General features: G+C 38.1%; 1 protein-coding gene across 3 annotated transcripts in view; it reads left to right on the top strand.

The window, feature by feature from the left end:
- The window catches only part of Lpar1 (lysophosphatidic acid receptor 1), a 171,277-nt gene that overhangs the window by 104,321 nt on the left and 40,805 nt on the right, over window positions 1-26,151 (top strand). For all 3 annotated transcript variants that reach the window (XM_045138102.1, XM_004657004.2, XM_045138093.1), the window contains exon 3: window positions 3,006-3,753. In XM_045138102.1, coding sequence (XP_044994037.1) covers window positions 3,006-3,753 — 748 coding nt within the window. The remainder of the gene's footprint in view (window positions 1-3,005; window positions 3,754-26,151) is intronic.

Raw genomic sequence — 26,151 nt, 5'->3', positions numbered from 1 at the left:
AATCTTGAATGTTGATTAGACATTGTGGTGTAGGAGGCAAAGAAAGGGTGATTAGGTAGAAAGAGAAGGAAAAATCAGCATGAGAGAAAGGGAAGGAAACTGAGATAGAGAAAAAAGGAAGCAATTAATAACCCAGAGTTCTTGAAATAGTAGGCAGTGATGAAATTCAGAGCACATGAGTGACAATGGTAGGAAACTGAATAGGTCATTTTGTCTTTTGGCTGGGGAAAAAAGACAGGGAATTTCAATCTCATGGTTTTTGTTTTTTTCCTGGAAACTGCTACTGTAAAGACAGAAGTGGGTGCTCAAATGTTTGAGAGTTGTAGATAAGTATAAAATGCTATTGTGCAGAATGAATAAACTAGTAATTAGGAGGAAACCCTTAACACTTGACATCCCAGATGAGGAGAGATATGAATTTACACTGGCATCAATCTGCAGCTGTCACATGTGGTTACCAACCCGAGCACTCAGGGAGCGGTAGCAGGAGGATTATATGGATTCTAGGTCAGCCTGGGCAACATAGCAAGACACACACAAAGTTAACAGATGTGTGGATTTTCCTTGACTTTTTTCAGAAGCCTTAGTATATATGGAAGTTGCAACAAATTGTATTTGTGTAAGACTTATGTTATTCGAATATGTTGTTTTTGAAGTACAGAGATTAAATGATAAAGTAAGTACAGAGGTTAATTGATAAAGTAAGACATTAAATGCTAAAATTCGTTGCTCCCTTATCTAAATATCTCCCAAATCAAGTAAGTTTGTTAAGTTCACTTAGTGACAAAAAGTCTGAAAGAATTAATGATGAATTCGCTGATCATATTCATGTACTCACATTTTGCTTGCCATTTAATGTGTGTGGTCATGAAGTTGCCTCACATTCTGTTGGGAATCTTACATACGAATATGTACTATATAACTGTTCTTAAAACCAGAAAAATTCTAAACTCTGAAGGAAATTACACTCCAATGTCTTTAAGAAGAGACTATGTTTCTATGTTCTCAGTAAAGAGATTAACATCAATCACTATAAAATTTGCACAAGAGGAAGAAGAGTAGAAAAGGAGGGTATTCTGCTGAGAGAAGCTAGAAGGATCAAGGAAATAGATTCCTTCAAAAAACTGACACATTGGGGGTCAAATGAGAAAATTTGAAGAATGGGGAATTATAATGAGTAATTAGAATGACTCATGTATTTCCAAAGGGAGATAGCTCTGGGTGGTTACACAGTCTGGGTGTGTGGCCATGGGTGTGGATGGTTGAGTTGTAATGGGATAGAAGGTCATTTGAAATGATGTCAAGAAAATGAAAGGCAAGAAAAGTAGATACATTACCTACAGTTGTGGCAAGGGTTTGGGGTAGAATGAAACATTGCAAGTGGAGTTCTTTAATTTCTAGGGAGTGAATTCCTGTGGATAATATAGAAGGTGATAAGCAATGGTAGATGAGGTCTTGTCTCTTCTCCTGGAACTCTTTAATGGGCAGAAAAATAATGAGATAGTCATACAACATATTACATGTAGTATTAGAAGTGTGACCTAACAGTTGTTAATATCTAAATGATGAAAGATACTTGAGATGTCTAGACAAATCAAAAGACTTAGTCATTTTACTTTTTATTTAGCATTTAGTAAATATTTATATATAACCTATGAATGTTCAGTAGAATCATTGCTCAAAAATAATGAATAAAAATAATTAAGCTGAAGCAGGTGGTGCCAACCCATCATCCCAGTTACTTGGCAGACTGAGGTAAGAAGATCTAAAGTTCAAGTTCTGCTTGGGTTACATGGTTAGTAAAGGCCAGTCTGGGCAATGTAGTGATAATTTGTCTCAAAATTTAAAAAAAATAATAAAAAGAGGGTTGCAGACTATCTCAGTTGTAGAGTGCTTACCTAGTATGTATGTGGCCCTTGGTTTAATCTCTAGACTGTAAAAAAAAGTGCTTCACCTGTCATTTTGGTAAGTAAATTATTAAAAGCCCATATTTAAAGGAAAAGATAGGATATGAAATGTCTTCCTGGAGTATTTTCTAATTTTAGCAGTCTCATGAACGTAAGGTTTTAGAGAAAATAATGCTTTTCCTATGTGATGTGTACCTTTCCTTTTTCTAATTTTGTTTTGATATTTTTATTGACTGCTTATGTTAGTGTTGATCCATTCTGGACTAAAATGTGAGTATAAATGATAAGTAAATATGTAATAACTATTGATGATAAAAAAAAACAAGTAAACATGTTATAAAGCATTGCCATTCTACATTTGAAGAAACAAACTTCCTCTCATCATGTTTTACTTCTAACTGAGGCAGTGTCAAGTGTCAACTGCTTACATTAAGTCCTCCAAGCAAAAAAGAAGCGTTCTAACGTCATAGAGAATGCTGTTCTGCAGATGAAGAGTCCTGGGTAGGCCGTGTTGACCACAGGAATGTCAAACAGCACATGCTGGCTTTGGCCAAAGAACCTTTGATACATGGTGACCTTTGAGATGTTGGGGCTGACAGTTCTTGTGGGAGCTTGTTACCAAATGTCTGTCACAGGTCACACACACTCTGTGAGAATAGAAATGCAGAATAATAGGCTAGCAATGCCTTTATAAAAACCACCCGTGTTTATAGATGCCCTAAATAACAGGTCAAAAAGAGATTTCCCTATGGTAAATAGTCCAATTGGCAGGTTCTGCAAAATTTTTGGCTGTCTCATGTATTTTAAGTAAGATTTCTGTGCCATGTGGCTTTTTTTGTTATACTTCAATGTCATGTAACCACCAAGCAGAGACCTTGTCATTTATTTAACCCTCACTGTCTTTCATCTTGAGCACTGGGAAGCCATCGAATGTCAGTATAATCATTGACCATTATTCTGGGTCAATTTTCAAATTTTTGGATTTAATTTTTTGCCTTACATGCTATAGAAGTTTTGTGCTTTGTGTAAATCTTTCATTCTGGACCAGTGGTTTCTTTTTTCTATTTATTCATAATGTTTTCCTCCTTTCTCTTTTAGTCCACAGCCATGAATGAGCCACAGTGCTTCTACAATGAATCCATCGCCTTCTTTTACAACCGGAGTGGGAAGTATCTTGCCACAGAATGGAACACAGTCAGCAAGCTGGTGATGGGACTTGGGATTACTGTCTGTATCTTCATCATGCTGGCCAACCTATTGGTCATGGTGGCCATCTACGTCAACCGCCGCTTTCATTTCCCTATTTATTACTTAATGGCTAATCTGGCAGCTGCAGACTTCTTTGCCGGGTTGGCCTACTTCTACCTAATGTTCAACACAGGACCCAATACTCGGAGACTGACTGTGAGCACGTGGCTCCTCCGCCAGGGCCTCATTGATACCAGCCTGACGGCCTCTGTGGCCAATTTACTGGCTATTGCAATTGAGAGGCACATTACAGTTTTTCGCATGCAACTCCACACACGGATGAGCAACCGGAGAGTGGTGGTGGTCATCGTGGTCATTTGGACCATGGCCATTGTTATGGGCGCTATCCCCAGCGTAGGCTGGAACTGCATCTGTGACATTGATCACTGTTCCAACATGGCACCCCTGTACAGTGACTCCTACTTAGTCTTCTGGGCCATTTTCAATTTGGTGACTTTTGTGGTCATGGTGGTTCTTTATGCTCACATCTTTGGCTATGTTCGCCAGAGGACTATGAGGATGTCTCGGCACAGTTCTGGACCTAGGCGGAATCGGGATACCATGATGAGTCTTCTGAAGACTGTGGTCATTGTTCTTGGTAAGTTTAGTCCTACCTGGTGCCTAACCTTTGGATTCCAGTGTCTTCATATAAACCATACTAGTTCATGATGGTCATAAACAGCAGTGTGAACTTTTACCATGTCTTGAGGGGATAAGGAACATTATATCAAATGTCTTGGCAAAGTCAGTTTCCCAGTTTCTCTGCAGTTATAGAATCAGCTAGGTACTGGTCTTGGTGGTATAGTATAGACAATAATTATATGAAAAATATTGAGCTGGGCATGGTGGCACAAGCCTTTAACCCTAGCACTCAGGAAGCAGAGGTAGGAGGATCGTTGTGAGTTCGAGGCCACCCTGGGACTACATAGTAAATTCCAGGTCAGCCTAGACTAGTGTGAGACCCTACCTCGAAAAACCAAAAGAAAAGAAAAATGTCATTGAAGATTTTAGCTTTCTAGCATTGTAAAACATTAATACGTAAGGCCCTGCACCACCCAAAGCAAGACAAACACAAACCAACCAACCCCTAGAATAACCTAGTTCATTGGGCTTGTAAAGTTTTCCTTTGAGTACTAATTGTAGAACTTTTGCTCTGAGGTCTCTCCAGTAGATGATGCTTTATATAATATAAATGTCCTTTCCTGTGTAGGGAATTACACCTTATGTCTAAGTTATCTTTCACATCAAATTAGACTAAGGTTTTGTAGAGATTTAATGAATTCAGATTGCAATTGATAATTTTCTGTGACAATAGTCTTAATAAAAATTTATTTTTGTCTTTATATTAATCAAAACAAATTCATATTTTCAGATGTACATCAATATTTTATTCTTTAAAAAAAGTAAATGACTTTAGTATTATCTAGTTAGTTATTTAGATATTCTTTGAACCAGGCTGGCCTCAAACTTACTATGTAGCCCATACTAGCCCCAAAGTCACTATGTCTAGGCTGGCCCTAAACTCATGACAAGCTTCCTATGTTGACCTGAGATGACAGGCATGAGCCGGATTCTCTGCTAAACTCAAATACCTTTTGTGTGTGGGAGGGGGCGGGGAGAGGATAAAAAATTCATGGTAGTGGTCAATATAAAATATTTATACATTTATTTGTTTGAGAGAGAGGGAGAAAGAAGCAGCAGAGAGAGAGAGAGAGAGAGAGAGAGAGAGAGAGAGAGAGAGAGAGAGATGAATGAATGAATGAATGAATAAATATAGGCATGCCAGAGCTTCTAGCCACTGCAGACAAACTCTAGACACATGCACAACCTTGTACATCTTGCTTACATGGGTTCTGGTGAATCAAACCTGGGTCCTTACGCTTTGCAGGCAAATGCCTTAACCTGCAAGCTATTTATACCCTATTTATACGTTTTTATAGTCAGAAAACATTTAAAGAAAACCCAATAAGTTGTAGGTACTAGGATAGCCCATGAGATATACCCTCCAAAGAATAGACAACTTTTGGAACATGCTCTGCCCATTTAAAATGTTCTATTGGTGATGATTGAGTTATATTCTTCTCTGTAGACTGTATTCAGGATAATGTTTGACCACTTTTTTTTTTTTTTTTGGTTTTATGAGGTAGAGTCTCACTTTAGCCCAGGTTGACCTGGAATTCACTGTTTAGTCTCAGGGTGGCATCAAACTCACGGTGATCCTCCTTTCTCTGCCTCCTTAGTGCTGGGATTAAAGGTGTGCACCACCATGCCTAGCCCTGACCACATTTTTTAAAATCTTAAAATTAAGCAAGCGAACAAACAAAAACCTGGGGTTGTAGCTCATTGGTAGTATTTACCTAGCTTTTATGAGATCCCAGGTCTGATCCCCAGCAGTTCAAATAAATAAACAAACTTCATTATTTTTCCTCTCCTACAGAAATTCAGTGGATAGTTTCTATTATTCTCTTTGCTCTTTGTAAAACAGAACTGAGTGAATAACCTGGGCTTAAGTAGCACCCATGAAACTCTGGAGGTTTCATTCATTCTACTCACTAGAAGGAGCTGGGGACCTGCTTGTCATTATATCATTAAACAAGAATGTTGGTAGATGCCTTGGTCCCACTCTAATTGGTTAATGCATCATGGAGATTGTCTCTGGCTATTACTGTGTGCAACTCACATGTAGAGCTGTGAGAATGAGGTCTTGGCATTGGCCTTGCCAGCCCTTCTGAAGCCCCACTTAAGTAACTGAACACTTAGTTCACATCTTTACTGGGACCCCCATCACCTCAGATGTGAGATTGTCTTATTCCACCCAAGAAAGCATACTAAAGTACAAGAATAGCTTCCTGTGTACATAGTTACCAACAAGACCCCGAGCATGGTTGTACCACAGGATCCTTTCCATTATTTTGAGGAAATGTACCTTAGTTTACTGGGGATACTATTTTTGCAGGTGGGCAAACCTGGTTCAGATGTTTATTTGCTGGTGTTGTAAATGTCGACTGACACTCTTCACAGGTGTGGCCTCTTTCAGTATAACCCCACGTGCTGCTTGTAGTTCACAGAGCCACAGCAGCAAAGTACTGCTGAAGTTGGACTCCGAACCTGCAAAGTTTGTGTTTTAATTTTGACTTTTGTATAATGTCTGGCTTATTCACATGATGGAATATACTTAATGATTCATATAAAATTAATTTATGCCTCATTTGTTTTTTGTTTTGTTTTGTTTTTTATTTAAATATTAAATGATTATATTTGTTGAGGGAAGTATAGAACCAAGGAAAGACACTCCTGTGGCTTGGGAGCCCACGTGGAGGGCCTGGAAAATCCATGGAGAGAAAAGAAAGCAAAAAGTTCAAAGACCTCCTTCCATGTAGGGACTTAGAGGGGGTAAAGATTGCATGTGGAGTGTAAGAGCTAGGAGCCTTTCCTGTCAGCTCTGCCCAAGGGTCTAGGCTGAGCCCATGGGAAACTCACCAGCAGCTAAAAGTTCCCAAGTCCTCATTGGGTTTTGGAGATAATTATTTTGAGAGGCAATAGAGCTACAACTTCAGTAGATATCTGCTGTAACCACATCTTCCTCACCCCATCCCCATCACATATATGGTGTGATCCTCTGAGATTTATTTTTTTTAAATTATTTATTTATTTATTTGAGAGCGACAGACACAGAGAAAGACAGATAGAGGGAGAGAGAGAAAATGGGCGCGCCAGGGCTTCCAGCCTCTGCAAACGAACTCCAGACGCGTGCGCCCCCTTGTGCATCTGGCTAACGTGGGACCTGGGGAACCGAGCCTCGAACCAGGGTCCTTAGGCTTCACAGGCAAGCGCTTAACCGCTAAGCCATCTCTCCAGCCCTCTGAGATTTATTTAAGTTGAGATTCCACAGACATTAAATGGAGTTACCATTCTCTGGCATAGATAATATTATGTCCATAGCTCTGAACAGAAGAAGTTTTAAGACATGAAAAACTTCAATTGGAATGACAAGGGAAGAAATTTGAGGGGGTAAAATGGGAATTCAATTGTAATGCAGAAAGTGTTAGCTAGTGGACTGCCATCTTTTTGAGAAGAGTAGTGAGAGAGGGAGCGTGGGTGGGAGATGGACGAGGGAATGGTTGTAAAGCTTGGAAAAGGGACTCACAACTCGGAGCACTCACATGTTTGTTAAAGCCATGTATGATGCCATTCGTACAGTGTACTCTCCTGCCTGAAGTGGGTCTATCCTAGATAGGCAGGGAGATACGGGACACCTGAGTTAGTCTTGTGAAAACGAAAGCTATGGTTGACCTGAGGCTCATCTCATTATAACTTAGTCTGCTAGCAGTAGTTTTTGTTTTTAGGTTTTCACTTTGACTTGCACATATTTGGATTTTAATTTCAAAAAGCCATCACCTGTACCAGCTTGATGAAGGCAGTCAAGGGTTGTAATGCTTTGTTGTCTGTCTGTTTTCTCCAAGTGGCTTGACATAAGTTGTCTGATACAAAACATATGCTCAATAAGTGATTGTTGGATGGATGAATGAATGCATGTGGTGACAAAAGCAAGTTTCTGAACCTTCAGGTTGTCAGAGCCATAGAGACAAGTGCCATTTTATTTGGCTGTTTGGGAGCCAACCCTAGCTAGCTGTACTGCTATTATGCTTTGAGTCTTTAGCACACTTTTTTTTGAGATAAAGTCTTGTCATGTAGCTCAGGATGGTCTTGAACCCATGATCTTTCTGCCTCAGCCTCCTGAGTGCAGAGATTAAAGGTGTACACCACCACATCTGTCTTTGTTCTCTGACTTCTACTCAAAATATGTTCAGCAACTTAGAAGAATGACTGCTATAAATGGGTGCTCAGTAAATAATATGTCTGTTTTATCTTGATTTATTCTGGAGTTGATTGCACTTATTAACTGTGTGAGAAGCCTTTAGTTTCATGTTTACTGCATCAGAATGATCACTAAAATTTAGATGTTTGCCTTTGTAATCAAAGAAGAGTTTGCTGTTCAACAACTGACTTCTTAGTAGTCAACTTAAAAGAATCAAAAGCATTGCTGAGACCTGCACTGGCAGCGGCAGGAAGCTGTGTTTAGCTGCTTCTGAGTGACACTGGGTCGTCACAATTGCTTTTATTGGTCAAACACTTGTATACCATTACTCATGTGTTCAGCACCATGCAACCTTAGAAGTTCATATCTGTACCTAGGAGCACACGTGCTAATATTGATTTGCTACCTATAGTTTTCCAGGTGTAGAAAACTGAGGCCTAGAGAGTCTAGGTTTCTTGTCCAAAGATACACAGGTTGTAAACTTAGGAGTTAGCATTAAAACTGAGGCACTGTGGTTCCAATATCTATGTTTCTCACTCCCACACTGTCCCACGATTCATTATATACATGTATTTTTTATATTTTGTTTTTCATTTACTTATTTTTATATTTCCAAACATATATGTTACAGTGTGATCGTACACACCTCACATTAACCTCCTGCATCCCGTCTGTGCCACTGTGCATCTTCTTTACACCACTGACAGTGACTATGCTGTCATTAACTGTCCATTAGCTCATCATCACTAGCTGTCATTAACGTTTTGGGGTGGGGTGGCCTCACAAGCTCTTCCCTATCCACTACAGAATGTTGCCTGGCCCTAGTCATGTGCAATTTTTGTATAGATAGTCATAATCATTGCTGCTGTGAGTCATGAATGCTATGGCCTTCCCGTCCCCCAGTTTATACATTCTTTCAGTCCCCTCTGTTGCAGTTTCCTGATGCTCAGATAAGATGATATACATATGTGTTGTCTCATGTAGTGTTCTCATCATTCACGTAGTTTCACTATTTTGACCAGTTTTGAGTCTTTGCATTAATAGCCCCCAACTGCCACATAGAAAGGAAAAAAAAAAAAAAAAAAAAAAGAAAAAAAGGAAAAAAAAAAAGAAAGAAAAAAGAGGGGGAGGGAAGAAGGAAGGAGGGAAGAAAATAAAGGGAAAAAAGAAATGAAAAAAAATGCTTTTCTGATTGTGGCTGAGAACAGAACTAATGTGTGGGCATAAAGATATGTATTTTCAGACTAGTTTGACAACACATATTTATGTAGCAAAACTAAAGTGTGTTCTCCCCTAGGATCCATGTTCTCCCCAGCCATGAGCTTTTCACCGGGTTCTCAGTACCAGGCATAAATCTCTCTTGTGGAACAGGACTCAAATGAAGTCAAAGAGAATGGTTATCTCCCTCCCCATGCCAGTCATGCCATTATTGTACCAGAGAGCATGATTTCCCTGTAATGTATTATATAGTCTGTATTATAGAATACAAGATTCACTGCTGGGTGATATGATATTATTGTTGACTTTCCTTTGCCAACAGCATGACTAACACCTTCTAGTACTATGAAAAGTAGGTAGGACTCTTCTGCCTCAGTTACAACTTGATTTCTGAATGTCCTACAAACCAATGGTTGTGTTGACTTTAGCAATAGGGACTTGCCATTCAGTTCTGGTCAGTAGCTGAGAACCATGGCGATAGCCTTTATTATTACCAACCGCTCACAGAGAAGTATTCTAGGCCTAACACTGTTATTATTGCTTGATAACCCATGGTTACTAGTGCTGTTTTCTAATAAAGTTTGCAAGGTTGAGGAGATCAGGTTGAAATACTGTCATTTCATTACTTTCTGTTGATATTGCCTAGAACTATGTGAAAGTTGTCTCCACAGGCAGGGAAAACTTCAAAGACATGGTTCTTCCCTCCTTTGCTTCTGAAGATGTTCTAGAGTCCCTTGTCCTCTGCCTTCTTCCACTGTTTGCAGTTGTAGCACCAGTCGCCAACTGCTTCTCACTAGGGAGTGTTTTGTTCAAGGTGTAGTTGCCTGAGGTCATGAAGTTTGTAATCCCTTCCCAGGCTGAGCTTTGGCCTACTTGACACTTTCCCAAGAATTCCTTTTGAGTCCTTCCACCAATGAATCAGTAGTAGTGGCAATAGTCTCCTTATTTGACCACAGGCTGTCTTCAGATGTGAGTCCTTTCCTTTCTTGCTGTGTTATTTGTGGTGACATTTCTCTTGGAGAATAACCAGGGAAGAAGAGAACCAAAATTTAGAATGCAAAAATGCTGTTGAAGTGTGGAGAGTTTTGCTTCTGAGTGCTGAGAGGGCCATGTCAATAAGCGTAGGGAGAGAAGTAGAGGGAGATTGTTTCTGCTTCAATCTGCTTTTCACTGCTGATGCTCACCAGCGAGGCTAAATGAGCCATCATTATCCATGTACTAGTCTGTTCTGTGCCAGAGTCAACATTTGTGCCATGTGTAAGTGCAATTTGTACCTTCTACCAAGGAAACTTACATTCTTCTCAACTTTCCTTGGTAGAAGGTACATACAACATTGGGGTAAGATAGGGCAAGTAATTTGCCTAAGGTCATTCTCTGTGCAAGTGGAAAAACTGGAATACAGCTGTAGGAATGTTGTAAATGATGCCCTTCGACCACAGGGCACTGACCCTCTTGTACTTCTTGCAATTTCATTCCACAGACATGATGCGTGCTAATTATATGCTAAGGGCTAGACAGATGGAGCAGGGCAAGACTCTGCAGAACTTCTGTTATAGAAGAGATTAAGAAAGTGCTACAAAAAAGTTGGGTTCACATGGTGGTAGAGGTATGGGAACAGTGACCAGAGTAGATGGGGACCTCACAGAGAAGGATACTAAGTATATTCATGATCGACAGGTGATCAAGCTACATACCCTGTTGCTCTGTCATATGGAGGTAAGGAGAAGTAGGCAATGGCATTAGCGATGGCTGGCACTTCTGATTAAAGGTAGTCAGGCATGATTTGAACATAGTGAGTGAATTGGATGGAATATTGACTAGATAGAGCCTTCATAACATACTAGGAAGTTTGGGGTTCAGGGCAGGTGTCAGGAAGCTCTAAGTGGTTTCCCAAGACAAAAGAAACATCAAATCCTATATGTAAGGCAATCACACAATTGGCCATCTAAATTGTGAGCCTTATAGTAGTAAAAACATATTAACTGGTTAGTCTGCTAGTACAAGACAGAAAACCAACTGTTCTGGACAACCTGGCAAATATGGCCTCCTTCTTCCTTGCCTCTGCTTCTGGCTTATCTGTTGATGCATATTCTTTCTAGGCGCTTTTTTGATTTCCAGACACAGAGCTCAACACTGAGCTTTCACACTCTGTAAAAATGATAAGAATTTTATATATATATGTATATGTGTGTGTGTGTGCGTGTATATATATATATATACATATGTATATATATATACACATACACACGCACACACACATACACACACACACACACACACACACACATATATATTTAAAATTTATCTGAGAGAGAGAAATAGAGAGAGAATGGGTATGCAAGGTCCTTTAGCCACTGCAAACAAACTCCACAAGCAAGTGTCACCTTCTTCATCTGGCTTTACATGGGCACTGAGGAATCGAACCTGAGTCCTTATGCTTCACAGGCAAGCACCTTAACTGCTAAGCCATGTCTTCAGCCCCAGTAAAGAAGAATTTTTAAAGACAAGTGTCTGTCCTGATTTAGATCAGATCTTAAAGGAGTCTTTAAAAATCACTTCATCTACCTCCATCTTTCAAATGAAGGACTAAAACTCCCAAGTTGAAACATGTATATCTGAGTCACTCATAGCTCAAACTTGGATCTGGGTTTCTGATTTGACCATGGTGCTATTTGTTGTATCAAGGCTTCCCTACCTTTTGTTCAGTCCTATCCACACTTTCCATCAATTTCTTTCTTCTGAACACCAATATGTATTTGTGTGGCTAGCCAATATTTTGTATAAACATTGTGGCTAAGAGGGTAACTGGCTCCCATAGAAAGGGTCTTTTTGAACATGGCCTCATTATAACCAGCTGGTCATCTCTGCAATGAAGCTCTGACACAATATATCTAAAACTGAGCTGCTTAGAGCTTTCTTGTGTGTCTCTGTGTTATTTCTGTTCACTGATCATGGATGACTCTGGTCATCATCACTCTCGTGTTGAGTATCTGTGTGACTCTAGGCAAGTTGCCTTTCTCTCAACCTTCATCCATTGGATAAGTTGACCAGTTGGATTTACAAGATGATTTAGGGTTCTACTTTTTTTTTCTTACAAATATAGTTATAAGGGTAGTATTCCCAACTGGGTGCAGTTTTCTAGTGGAAAACTTATATGTGGAATCAGAAGCCAAGCAGAAGAGCATCTCCCTTCTCTGTATGCACACACACCTCCTTTAGTAATTAGGTCACATTAAGAAGCACCATTGACCATTCCAGTGGGGAGTTGCATTGATTGAGAATCATCTCCAGGAAGTAAGTTGTAGCGCTTTGTTTTCCATGGAGGGCCAGGTAGCAGGAAGGGAGGGCTCCTTGTTGGCCTTGCTACTGGGGAAGAGAGCAGACACAGAGTCTCTTATTCACTGGCCACAGGTGACCAAGCTACATATCCTGTTGCTGTGAAAAGGAATTAAAGCTACCCAAAGTCTCCTCAGGTCCCAGTGGTATCCCTGTGAAGGCTTCTTTGAAGAAGAACCAGAGAGAACATTCATGAGAGCCTTGATTGTTTGGCTAGCCAGTGGGTTGGCATGACCATGTCCAGGAGAGACACCCTGCAGAAGTCCCACAGTACCTCCCTGACCCCAAACCCCAGGCTCAGGTCAAGAGAAAACACCAGCTCTTTAGACCCTTTTGTCACCCATCCCCATTCAAATATTTTTACTCTGAAGAAACATTTAAACAGAAACAAAACCCAAAAACCACATGAACCCAACAGAGTTTCTTTTGAAGTATGGACAGAGGATCCAGGACATGAATCTCTTTCTTATTTTAGGTCCTTTTGGAGTGATTCAAACATGGCCTAGTTGAGATAGTCAATGCTGTAGTTATTTGTCCTTGCCTTAAAGGGCATAAAAAAGGAAAGAATCCTTTATTATGAAAACAGTGGAAATCACAGTTGCCTGGGGATTGAAAGTTTAAATCTGAAGTGTTAGGCCAGTTTAAATCTTGATTTCTCATAACTAGCTCCATAGCATGGGGAAAAAAATGACTTTAATTTCCCTGAGCCTCTGTTTCATAATTACTAAAATAAAGATAGCAAAGCCTTTTTTGTCAAGGGTTATGAGCATTACATAAACTGATTTCTTTATACAAAGCTCACAGTTCAGCATCTGGTTTTCAGAGTGCACCATTGCTTTAAGTCCTATACACATGAGCATCCATTCTCCCCTTTTCTTTCTCTTTTTCAGTCACTCACATCCTCACCTACTCATACACCAATCTCACTGTTATATACAATCATGATGCTTCAATTCTCTGACATAGTATTAAAGTACTACTGGGTTTTAGAAGCTGTCTGTAATAACAGGCCGTGGATTTCATTCTGATGGCCTTTTCTTTTTTCCAAAGGTACATCTTTACTATAGTGCTGACTGTACCTTGTCTGTTGAGCCTCAGACATGTGTAGGAAAAGTACTTAGTATCATAGGGAATGTCAGTTTTAACCTGCTTTTAACTCTCCACAGATAATTAAGTGGTGTTGATTTCTGAAATGAGCTTTGATGTAGAAGGGGCCACTTAGTTGATACCTAGTTTGATATCAGCTCCTTTAGATGGGTCTGTAATATTTAAGGTACACCTAGCAGGCAAAAGCTATGTAGTGCTCTGTTTACTTTCCTTTTGATAGGCAGTGAAGGGCAATTTGGATATGGAAAACCTGGTCCTTGTGTTGACCTTTTGCTCCTTCTAACTTTATCAATGAAATGTTCTCAAAAATTCCCATTATAGGGCTGGTGAGAAGGTTTAGCGATTAAGGCATTTGTCTGCAAAGCCAAAGGATCCTAGTTCAATTATGCAGGACCCACATAAGCCACATGTACAAGGGGGCACATACATCTGGAGTTCATTTGCCATGGCTGGAGGTCCTTGTACGTGCTGGCTCTCTATCTCATGCACGCACTCTCTCTCCCCCTCTTTCTTTCTTCCAAATAAATAAATAAAATATTTTTTAAAAATTAAAAAAGAATTCCCATTGTAGTAGATGAGGGCAGGTAATTTCAATAATAATTGGGTAAATTAAACGCTATGATGTGATAACTTGTGCAAGGAGATACAGGATTGGTGTATGGGCAATGTCTGGAAAAGGCTTGAAGGTGTAAAGAGTAATAGAATTACATTTGGGGTGTGTTCTACAGGCTTGTCAACTGTGCTTGGGTGGAAGAGTTATTTCTGTTAGATATTCATTACATATTAAATTTAACAAAATATTTAATCACTTTCCCTAGACTGCAATTATTTTGTCTTTTACATATGGCAATAATCCTTATTAGGAATACAAATATCATATTAATTCCTAGGAGTACAAGGAGAATATTACATATTACTACATCAATATATATGTGTGTGTGTGTGTGTGTGTGTGTATGTAAAATCAATGCTAATATACTGGGTGGTAGGTTAGTTATGAAGTAAAAGGACATTTTGAATGGCTACTAACTTAGAATGGCATGGCTTTCTGTATATGAAAGTTAATATCTTAAGGAAAATAAGAAGGGCTCTGTAGTGACCTGTTTATGTTTCTCGACCTTAAAGATCATTACCAGGGAAGTTTGTCACCTACATCTGAAGCATGATGGAAATATGATTAATCCTGTCATCTTACAGTCTGTAATGGCTCTGTGGGGATGGGCAATTTCGGAATGTTGGTAGTTATTTTTTCTTGTTATTGCCATATCAGTAGAATTCAAGGAGAGCTGTTCTATCTAGACATGCAAAGTCCTATTTTTAGAGATGTATACCCTTTGGGACTCTTATGTAATATTTCTGATACTCTGGTGTAGATAAAGTAAGAATGGAGCATACTCATGCACACAGCTTGTTAGACTTAGTACATAAAATAATTGCATAGGATATTATTTACACAGTCAATTTGTTTAATAATGGGTATTTGGAATGTGAGACCTTGCTGGAGAGATATATTTCTGGGAATGGACTTAAGGCTATTATAACCAGCTGTCCTTTGCCAGAGCTTAGCTCACCCTCTTACAGCTGTTTTCTATCTGATGTGGCAAGGAGGTGATGTTTAGCTTCTACTCTACCATCCTTTGCCTACCATCATAGAGCTTCCCCTTGAGATTGTGCACCAAATTAAACACTTTTCTCCCATCGTCTGCTTTTGGTCAGGTGTTTTATCCCAGCAGTAGAAAGGTAACTACAACATCTGGCAGCTCTAATACACATGTGTGTATGCATGCACACCCACCCAGTGTTGTCTGGGAAAGAAAGCATTATGCATGGTGATCAACACCATAACATATACTTTCTATTTGTCTTCAAGGCTTCCATTATTATCCTGAAGAGAACTTTAAGTCTGCAAAGGTTTCACTTACTTAACATTTCTGAATTTTATCTTGTGTTATCCATATATAAATAAAGGGCCCTCATCCAATTGACAGAAGCTCATATTGCGTTCTTAGAAATCATGCTGCTGTGCTGTCTGTGAACAAGTGATGTTCCACACCTCTAGGTCAAAGCAGATTTATTTTTCTTCTTTTAACTATTCTTTGTCTTTCTCTTTAGGAAAGCATTTTCATAATAATTGTTTTTAACATAAGCAAAAGATTTTGTGTTTGTACCGCTGACATTTTTTTTGAGGTCCAAACTACAGCCTTGGGCCTGAGAAGCAACTTTTATTCATGTGTTTACATGAAGATGATCGTGTCTAGACTGAATGCGGTCACGGCTTTACTTAAACCCCAGCAGGTCGCCTTCACCAATAGAAGACTTATTGTAATGATCCAAAACAAATAAGAAGTTCTAATAGGGAGACAGCAAGAACAGGGTCTTTTTGAAGAAGTGGGATTTAATTTGGCATCCAGGACCCTGGAAATTTATGGCTTCACCTATTTATCCTGCCCAAGTAGACTTTTGTTGACACAAAGTGCACTGCATTTTAAGTAGGGTTTCCATGAGTTCATGCTAAATGGACATTTCTGCACTTCAGAAAGCTTTTTTTTATGTGGCAAGTGGGAATTCATTTGCTGGACTCATTTTCTTCTCTCTTGGGTGGGAAAAGATAGCTGTGAAGGAGTCTAGCCTTAAAGGACCTGGTGATGCAAAAAGTGGAAAAGTTTTTGCTGAAGCCAGCAAGTGAGTTGCCTTTCTGTACTGAAAGGATGTGCCTGGTTAACCTTGCTTGCATGTGAGGCTTGTTGTGCTGCCCTTTTAAATACTCAGTTCCAAAACAAAAGACAAACTATAAACACTATTCAGTGAATTTCTGAACAAAAATGGAAGAAACCATAGTTCTACATCTTTAAAAAGTGTGTGTGTTCACATGTTGCACAGTGATCAAATACTCAAACAAAAAATGTAGAGATTCGAGCACTAACTTTATTTAATTTGGCAAATTCTCCCATTCTAAGGAGGAGAGGGGAGATATTTTAATTGAAACACTTGATTTCTAAGGGACAAAGCATATATTCCAGAATATTTAAGCCCCCTAATAAATTAGAAGAGTTTATTTAGGGTGGAAGAAAATACTGCAGAAATCAAATTTGATTAGTAGAAGTTACTTTACTATACATTATTATGTGAACATAACAAGGTCATAAGATTGATATAATTTTATAAAAGGGTTTTCTAAAATTTTAGTTCAGTTTGAATTCTATCAGATCTGAAGCAAGAAGTCAGTCACTAAAGTGTTTTTAACTTAAACAATATCTATTAAAATACAATATTGGAAATAGGAGCAGCAAATATATTTTCATTTGCATGTATTGATCTATCAATAGAATATTGCATAATAAATGATTTTTGCTATCATATTTAATGTGTTGTCCCTCAACAATTACTAATTTATTACTATAATAGTATTGTATATAGTTCTGTTACCAGGTCATAAGATATTTTGACCTATTGTTTTGATTACACTTTGAGTATATATTTGTACTACCTTGATTTATAAATATGGATATTTTAATACATAGTGGAATAACATTATTTCTTGCTCAGAAGGATTTTTTTGGACTGTTTATTATCAATTACATTAATGTTTACAATAAATTAACTCTCAGAACACAAGAAAGATGTTTTCAGTGTACTACTTTTTCCCAGTTTAACTGAACATTTTTGTTAGTGTCAGATCTTTTCATATAGATTATTACAAACAGAACTTATTTGAAAATTTTCATTAGCATTTTAGGCCTATATTTTGATAAGGCATCAACCACCATGAATTGTTATTTATTTATGTATTTATTTATTTATTTATTTTTATCAAAAAGAGACAAAGAGAATTGGCATGCCAGGGCTTCAGCCACTGCAATCGAACTCCAGATGCATCTTGTGTGCATGCTCTACCTTGTGCATTGCATCACCTTGTGCATCTGACTTACGAGGGAGAGTTGAACATGAGTCCTTAACTTTTTCAGATAAGTGTATATATATGTATATATAATATATATACACTATATATTATATTATATATATAGTATATATATATACACACAAAATATAATATATATATATATATATATATATACACAAAAGCTGTACAATATATATGCTATATATTGTACATCTTTTGTGTGCCGTCTAGCTTATTTCACCTTTATTTTTTTCCTACTAATTTTAACTGTTCCTGCTTAATTATTTTCTGGTTAGGAGTTTCTTCAAAATACATTGATCATGACAGCTAATCTTTGAACTAATCATTAAAACTCTAGAACTCATAAAGTCCTACTTTACCCTATGTGGAGTAGTTTTAAACAAGAATCTTAATCTCTGAATTTCAGTCCTTTCATCAAATATAGAAAATATTTTTGTAATGATCCTGTAATATAATCATGTAATGAAAATGAACACTCTTTTTATAGGAAGTGCTGTACCAAATAAGTTATGAAGACTTTTGCAGCTGCTTACATATAGCTTACAATTTACAGAGCAGTAAAGGTACAAGTTTTTTTTTTTTTTAAGTATGGGATGTTGTTTGAGAACTACCATGCAGTGTGCAGAGGCATTAATTGCGTTCTCATTCCACACTGCTGCTTGCTGCCTGAGGAGACTTGGCGCAGTCCACCTCACCTTCATCATAACTGTCTATATGGAACACAGAGGCTATACTATGTCACCTGTGATGTTTGTTAAAGAGTTTGGGGCAGGGCTATGAGTATCCCAATTTGGTTTTAATAACATGGCACCAACTGTCCTTGCTCAGTCTCCTGCTGAAAATGACACATTTTAGGTCTCATTTACATAGTGAGTACCTGTGATTTCCATTAAGCTTGTTTGTAAGTATACTTGCTTTGGAAAAGAAAGGATGGTAAGGGAAAGGAAGAGAGTGTTAACAAGGAAACCCAAAACTACTAAGATAAAATTCTTAAATCCTGGAGGACTTACTATCAATTAACATCAGTATTTCCACACTAAATAGTTTTTCTCTAAATACTTGAAATATCCATCCTAGGAAGGTTTGCCAGTTATAGTTTAATTACTTAAAATGTAGCTGGCATGCTATAAAGATACTTCAGAAATGATAGCATGTCTCAAAACATTTCATGAAGGCATGTGATTTTATACCGTTTTAAAGAAAAAAATCTATTCAACCCATGAGAAGAGATGGAGCAAAATGTTTATTTTTGTAGCAATCCAGTAACAAATACATGTATCCACATGGAGACATTTGTAGAGAAATGAAAACCTACCATTTATTTGTTCATAGGCTAAATAAGGCATAGACCACCCCCCTTGCATTTTCTTGCTGAGTAGCATTGGCATAGTCTAAAATTTGGACTCTAAATGAGCATAGATTTAAAATCCCAATTATGCTGACACATTAGCCACATGACTAGCTAATGTGTTTGACCTTCTTGAGTTTCTGTTCCCCTTCCATAATTGAAGAGAGCACTTTCCTCTAAAGGAAGGGAGGTCATTTAAAAAAAAAAAAAACTCACTGAGGGGCTAGAGAGATGGCTCAGCAATTAAGACACTTGCCTGCAGAGCCCAGTGGCCTGAGTTCAGTTCCCACGTACCCACATAAAGCCAGATACTCAAAGTGGCACATGCATTGAGAGTTCATTTGCAGTGGCTAGAGGCCCTGGCTTGCCCATTCTCTCTCCTTCTCTGTCTGTCTGTCTTCTCTGCATCTCTCTCTCTTTCTGCTTGCAAATAAATAAGTAATTAAAAATTTTGAAAAATTGGTATAAAGAAAACTCTGTGAAATATGGTCACATATTTAGCATACTGCCCAGCATTCTTGGAACATGACCATCTCATACCTTGCCTGTGTCTCACACACAGTAAGGTATCTCCATGGAACACTTGCCAAAATATTCCAATCTAGCTTCTTTCATAGTCCTATGCAATGACAAGTGACATTTTTCCACACTTTGTGACCCAAAGGTTCTGCATGTAGATTCAGTTCATTCCTTTCTTCATTTACCCATCCATTAGTATATCCTTGAACCACTCATTTTATCATTGAATATGGGATGCTAGTAGTTTGGTGCTCGGATAAACTCTTGTCAGGACTATGGTATTCACTGTTCTTTTAAAAGCCAGACTTGATTTGTTTATATTGTAGCAGTGAACAATGATGTTATCCTTTGTCAAAAATGTTGGATCCAAGGATCACCCATATGTGTATCCATGTATATATTTCTCTGTGTACATGAGAGAACATGTCAAAATATAAGAAAGCACTATAATCTTGCTTCCCTACTTGCAAATATTAGCTACAAGGACATCTGTGGTATCTATGACAGATGTAATTATGGAGCAAATGGGGCCTTGCCATTCTGAAGCTTCCTGCCTTGTAAGAAATACATGATATGTAAATTGATAACTATTAGGAAAGGCCTGGGATGACATAAGGATCATGAAAGAAGTGTAAACAAGCTGAGTAAGAATTTAGAGGAGGAAGAACCTTCAGGAGATAGAGCCTTGTTTGAGGAGGTGGGTTACTGTGGAGTTTAATAAGTTTAAGTTTTAATAAGTTTTAATAAGTTTAAATAAGTTTAAGGTTTAATAGCCTGGCTCCACTTCTAGTTCACTCTCTGCTTCCTGACTATGGATGAAGTGTGACTAGCCAGTCTCCTGCTTCTGCTGCCATGCCTTCACCTCCATGATGGGCTGTATCCCTCATAACTGTAAACTGAAGTGAAACCTTTCCTTCCTTAATCTGCTTGTTGTCAGGTTGTCCCAGCAATAAGAAGGGTAATTAATATGCCCAGCTTTTTTTAAATGTGAGTTCAAGGATGGAACTAATTCCTCATGTTTAAAAGGCAAGAATTTTATTCCTTTTTTCTTTTTGAGGTAGAGTTTCACCTGGAATTCACTATGTAATCTTGGGGTGCCTTCAAACTTGTGGTGATCCTCCTACCCCTACCTCTCAAGTGTTGGGATTAAAGGCATGTGCCACCACACCTGGCTATTATTTTTTTTAATTACTAAAGCAATATATACTGATTTTGAAGAGGGAAAATCAGAAAAATCATTTATAATTTTACTTTTCTATATTTTCATTTATTTGCAATAAAAGAGAGATGGGGAAGAGTGGGTGTGTCAGGGCCTCTTGCAGCTAAAAACAAATTCTAGACGCATCTGCCACTTTGTGCATCTGACTATATGTGGGTATGAGAATTCAAACCAAGGCTTTCATGCTTTGCAAGCAAGTGCCTTTAACCACTGAGTCATCTTTCTAGCCCATATCTTTATTTTTTTATAGATAAGCCAAAATATCAAGATGAATACATTGTTTCATTCTATTTCTATGCTAATTAATAAAACTGATATCATGTAATATATACAGTTTTATAATATAAACTTAAAAAGTAACTTGAACACTTTATTATTCCATTAGGTAATCTTGGGAAACATGTTTTTTCCTACATAAAGTTTTATACATACATGCCATCAAATATTATATAATCACCAAATGTGTAAGGTTTTTTCTTTGCTATCATAAATAATATTGAGATAATCACCTAACATGAATCTTTACATATTATGACATTATAAATTATTTTACTTATTAATGTGCGACAAGTGTGCTTCAATTTCCACCCTTGCCATGAGGGAGTGGCAATATTTTGTTATATTTATACAAAAATTCGAAAGCTTCTTTTTCTTAATATTTTTACATCTGTATGTTGTAATTAATTACATTGTAATTATTTACATTGTCTTTATTCATGAGAATAAACATTAGCAAACCTCCAAAAAGTGATAGACACTCTTAAGGGATTTAGAAACTATGGATAAATAAAAATAGGAACGCATCTTTTCATGTTTAAATATTTCTGAATCACTTTGTACCATATAAATGACTATATTTACTTCAGATACCTGTAAGCCTGACAGCTGAGCAGTCTAACATGACAGTTGGCAGTTACTTCCTGGATATGAATCCTCATACTACCACTGCATACCAGTGGAATCAACTTGGGCAACATGTTCAGTTGTTCAGTTTCTGTGTCTATATAAAATGAGGGATGGGTGGAAACAGCTCAGAAGATTAAGATTATTACATAAGATTCCATTATGAAATATATAAGACAATCAAATGGTCCTATGGCTCTGATGAAACTGGAAATCCCTGGCTTATTGCTCACATGGTAGATGGTCATCTTATTGTGGTAAGGCACAGTACAGATGGTGGGCACCAGTCTTGCTTCTGGGCCTCACTGGGACACGAGCCCCTGGACTGGGGTGGTTTTGCTCTTGTCAGAAGATCCTGGGGCTATGAAAGCAGATGTGTAGCCTTCTACCAGAGCCCCAAATCTACTGTCTTCTCTGGCTATCTGATCCCCAGCTGAGGCTCCCAGAATCTCTCTGCAGTGTCCTTACTGTTCAACAAGGGTCTCATGCCTCTCTTCCAAAGCAGAAATGCCCTTCACTGAAGTAGTTAAATCAGTTTAGTAAGGATTGTTCTAATGGAACAGGAGCCAGTTTCTAAAGTGAAACAAACTGCATCAATATTCAAAAAAAAAAACCCGTAATTTTTGTCTTATTCCTATCCCTAAGGCATACGTGTGGATGTTAGGCAGTGTGCAACTTCTTCAAAGTTTGAACCAGATGGGTCACTACCATCTTCCTTTCTGTTTCATGTTAAGCTTATACTTTAATACTTTAATTTTCATCTAAAATGATGTCATACTATAAAGGCATAATGTCACTGAAGGGAATATAATACCAATTGACAGTGAAAATCTGAACTACCTCAAGCAGTTCTGAGGATGACTGACAGATGTCAAGTGTACTGTTAACATAAGATTTAAAAAGTCTGGCTCTGCTCCTCTAAGTTCACTGTGGTACCCCCAGGAGCACAGTTTGCGAATGAGGGCCTATTGTAACCTGGTCTTGTCTTTACTTTAGTGTTGTGTTCCTTTGACTTGTTGACTTCTTGTTCTGTTGTTCCTATTTCTAGTTATTCCTTGGTTCTAGTGATTCAGTGTTTTTCTCCAGTCCTTTTTCTGCTCAGTAACCAGCAAGCAGCCCCTGCATTCATAGCTGATTCTCGACATTCAGGATCCAAATGACACCCTGCAGCTAGTCAGTGGATTTATGTTCGAGGCCCTCCTGGACCTTTTCAGTTCATGACCCCAGGGAGCATCATGTCCACTGCAGGCTTCTTCAGTGACACATTCATGTCCTAGCTTGTCATTAGGTATGTCTGTGGCATGTCCTTGCAGTATGGATATTCCCTCCACATTAGGATTCCTGGCTCACCAAGGAAACTGCTTTATAACAACAAAGCTCACCTGTGTGCCCTGTTCAACACTCGTTGCCCTTGTTCAGTAGTGTCAATGTAGAAGGTATATTAGAGGCGCTTGTGGACTCTGCATCTCACAGCTTCCTAAACAGTGGGCTATGACCCCATGTGGGTTCACATAACTGAATGTGGGAGTTCACAGAAATTTGGGAAAAATGAAATGTTTCTAAATGCACAATGACCAAAAATTAAGTCAAAATCAAATGCATAATAGATCTGAAGTGTTTTTGACCACTTCCTTGTATTGTATCATGCCACATCCCTGAAGCCTTGACTCTCAACACAGTGTGAGCACTCTGCCCTGAACATGCCATTGTGCCATGCAACACCCAATACACTGCCTGAAACACCATTACTCAGATTTTAAACTATTGCCACATTATGCATTTCAATGTTTTGAGTGCACATAGAGAGTTTACCACTCAGAAATAGTATGGTTTAGTTACATAAAACAAAGATTTTAAAATGTGTTTTCCTGCCATCGTCCTTCAGCATCTAAGTTCCAAATTAATATCTTTGGATTGTATTGCGTTAGGATGCTTGATTTTAAAACTTACTGTTTGAGTTGCTAATTTGCATTTCATTAAAAAATCATTAATATATTTTGGCTTGGGATTAAGACAGAACTTCCAGGTTTCTGAAAAAGTCCTCATCATACTTCTGTCATCTTGCATACTATATATTTATATAACGTGGTGTCCTTAGCATTGATGGCTATAAAATCATAATACCAGTAACCCTGAGAAATGTTGATGATCTGCACCCTACAGTATAAACTATTCAGTGAACATTTAATTCCTTAGGTAAAAATAAGCACATCTAACTCATTAGTATGAAAATTCACTAAAGAATTATTTCAAAATAAATTTCCTTTTAATTGCTTATCAGTAAATGTAAGCTATATATCTACTTTATAACCCTGTTATGTTAGGGTTCTCTAGGGGAACAGAACCCATAGAATGTTTATATTATGAAAAAGGATTTATTAAATTGCCTTACAAGACGCGGGTTAGGAGGTTTGATGGTGGAGAAGCTGAGAACCCTGCAGGCTGCTCAGTTCACAAAGTGGATGCCTCAGCAGTCCCAATGTGCCACTTAAGGCCTGGAAGTTTCCTAGAGAAGTCCTGGTATTCAGAACACATTTGGAAGGCTGAAGCTGGACTCCAATGTCAGCAAAAAATGGCAATCACAGTGGTAGCAGCAACAGGATAGACACATAGCAAGAAGTGAAGCCAGGTAAGCAAAAGCAGCCTAGCATCTTCCTCTTTATGCCCAGGCTCTGGAAGATGCCCAGACTCTCCAGGAGGGTTTTCTTCCCTAAGTTAATCTGTACTGGAAATGTCCTCATGTGTCCACCCAGAGACATGTCTTCAGTTGACTCCAGATCCTGTCAAGTTGACAATATACACCAAAGGCTGGACAAACATCTCTCAGGTGAAAGGAGGGTGTGTGTTGGAAATTGGACAAGTTTAAGAAGCCTTGGATTAGACTGATTTTATATCCCAACTGGACCTTACTCTGCAGAAGCTTCAGAGAGCTCAGCACAATGCCTCACATATACTAAATAAGTACAAACTGTTGTTTTTCTGATAGTAACCTTGAAGTTGCCTTATTTTATTTTTTTATTTTATTTTATTTTATTGAGACAAGGCCTCAGAAAGCCAGGCTCAGCTTGAACTTTCTATGCTGTCGTGGAAGACATTGACTGTCTGATCTTGCCTCTAACTTCCAAGTACAGGAGTTATAGGTGTACACCACTGTGCCAGTTTTATGTAGTATTGGGGATCAAACGTAGGACCTCCTGCATACTAGGCAAGCACTTTCTAAACTGAGCTACATGACAACCTTGAAATGTAATTTTATTTTTTAATATATTTTATTTATTTATTTATTTGAGAGAGAGAGAGAGAAAGAAAGAGAGGGAGTGGGCATGCCAGGGCCTCTGGCCATACACATTAACTCCAGATGCATGTGCCCCCTTGTGCATCTGGCTTATGTGGGTCCTAGAGAATTGAACTGGAATCCTTTGGCTTTGCAGGCCAGTGCCTTAACTGCTAAACCACCTCTCCAGCCCCTGAAATGTAATTTTAAATATTTTTATTTCATTATAAACACTTACTTTAAAAAGCTTGCATCTTGGCCAGCTTATGAAAGCATACATATTAAAATACAAAGGCATTCATGTAACATTTGCTTTATGTATGTTAAATATTTTCATAAACATATCTTACAATGTTAAAGAAATTAGGATAGTGCAAATATTATCTGATCATTTTAGAGATGATAAAACTGAGTCGGAGAGACTGCAAATCACAGACAATAGATAACTCAGCATCTGCAAGATCTCCACACCCTAGTTCTGACTTTGTCATCGTCATGTTCGTGCTCCTTACTTGCTGTGTGACTGCCTTTTTATTTCAGTAGTTCAGAAATAGAAGAGGCTGGGCAGAAGAAAGGAAGAAATAAAAAGAAAAGGGATGTTATTCGCTTTGATTTTTCTAAGGCACAAAAATTTGCTATTTTTAAAAAAATTGCTATTCTGATATATCTGGTAATGTGCTGTGTTACATTTACTTTAATTAGTATTTAGGAACCACTTTGATTGAAAAAAACACCAATATTTTGTTGTTAGAAAAAATCAAAAAATACTTGCAAGTCCTGATTGAAAACATTTTATTCATAGCCAATAATATTATAATAAAGGAATTTTCACAGATAAGGGGGGACAAAAGAGGGTAATAAGATGGAAATGTGTTCAAATGACATATATTTATGTACTAATTCTCAATAACAATGTCAAGAAAATTCTAAGCTTGATTTCCAATAGGCAGAAATAATGTTTTTAAACAAGAGACAAACATTCCCTGCCCCATAGTCTCCTCTTTTTCCAAATATCCACATGCCTCACCCACGCTCATGCTACTGCTGCCTGACCACTTTCTGGGAACAGTGGCATGGAAATGCATCACCAGGGTATAATTTTGTGCAGAGCACAGAAAACATGCTATTATAGAATGGAGTCTCAGCTAAGCTGCCTGTTTTGATCTCCGATAAAATGGAAATTAAACAATGCCTCTTCCTTTAAGGTTCATAAGAAGTGTGCTGGTTTTGGGCTTGTTTGGTGACTTTTGTACCCAAATAGCAGGTGAAGGGAGAGAGCCAAGAGTCACATAGCGTTCATGGTGAAGATCTTGACTTGCATTACTGGAATG

This window comes from Jaculus jaculus, chromosome 1, assembly GCF_020740685.1.
Source record: "Jaculus jaculus isolate mJacJac1 chromosome 1, mJacJac1.mat.Y.cur, whole genome shotgun sequence".
Taxonomy (NCBI): domain Eukaryota; kingdom Metazoa; phylum Chordata; class Mammalia; order Rodentia; family Dipodidae; genus Jaculus; species Jaculus jaculus.
This window is presented reverse-complemented; position numbering and strand designations above follow the sequence as displayed.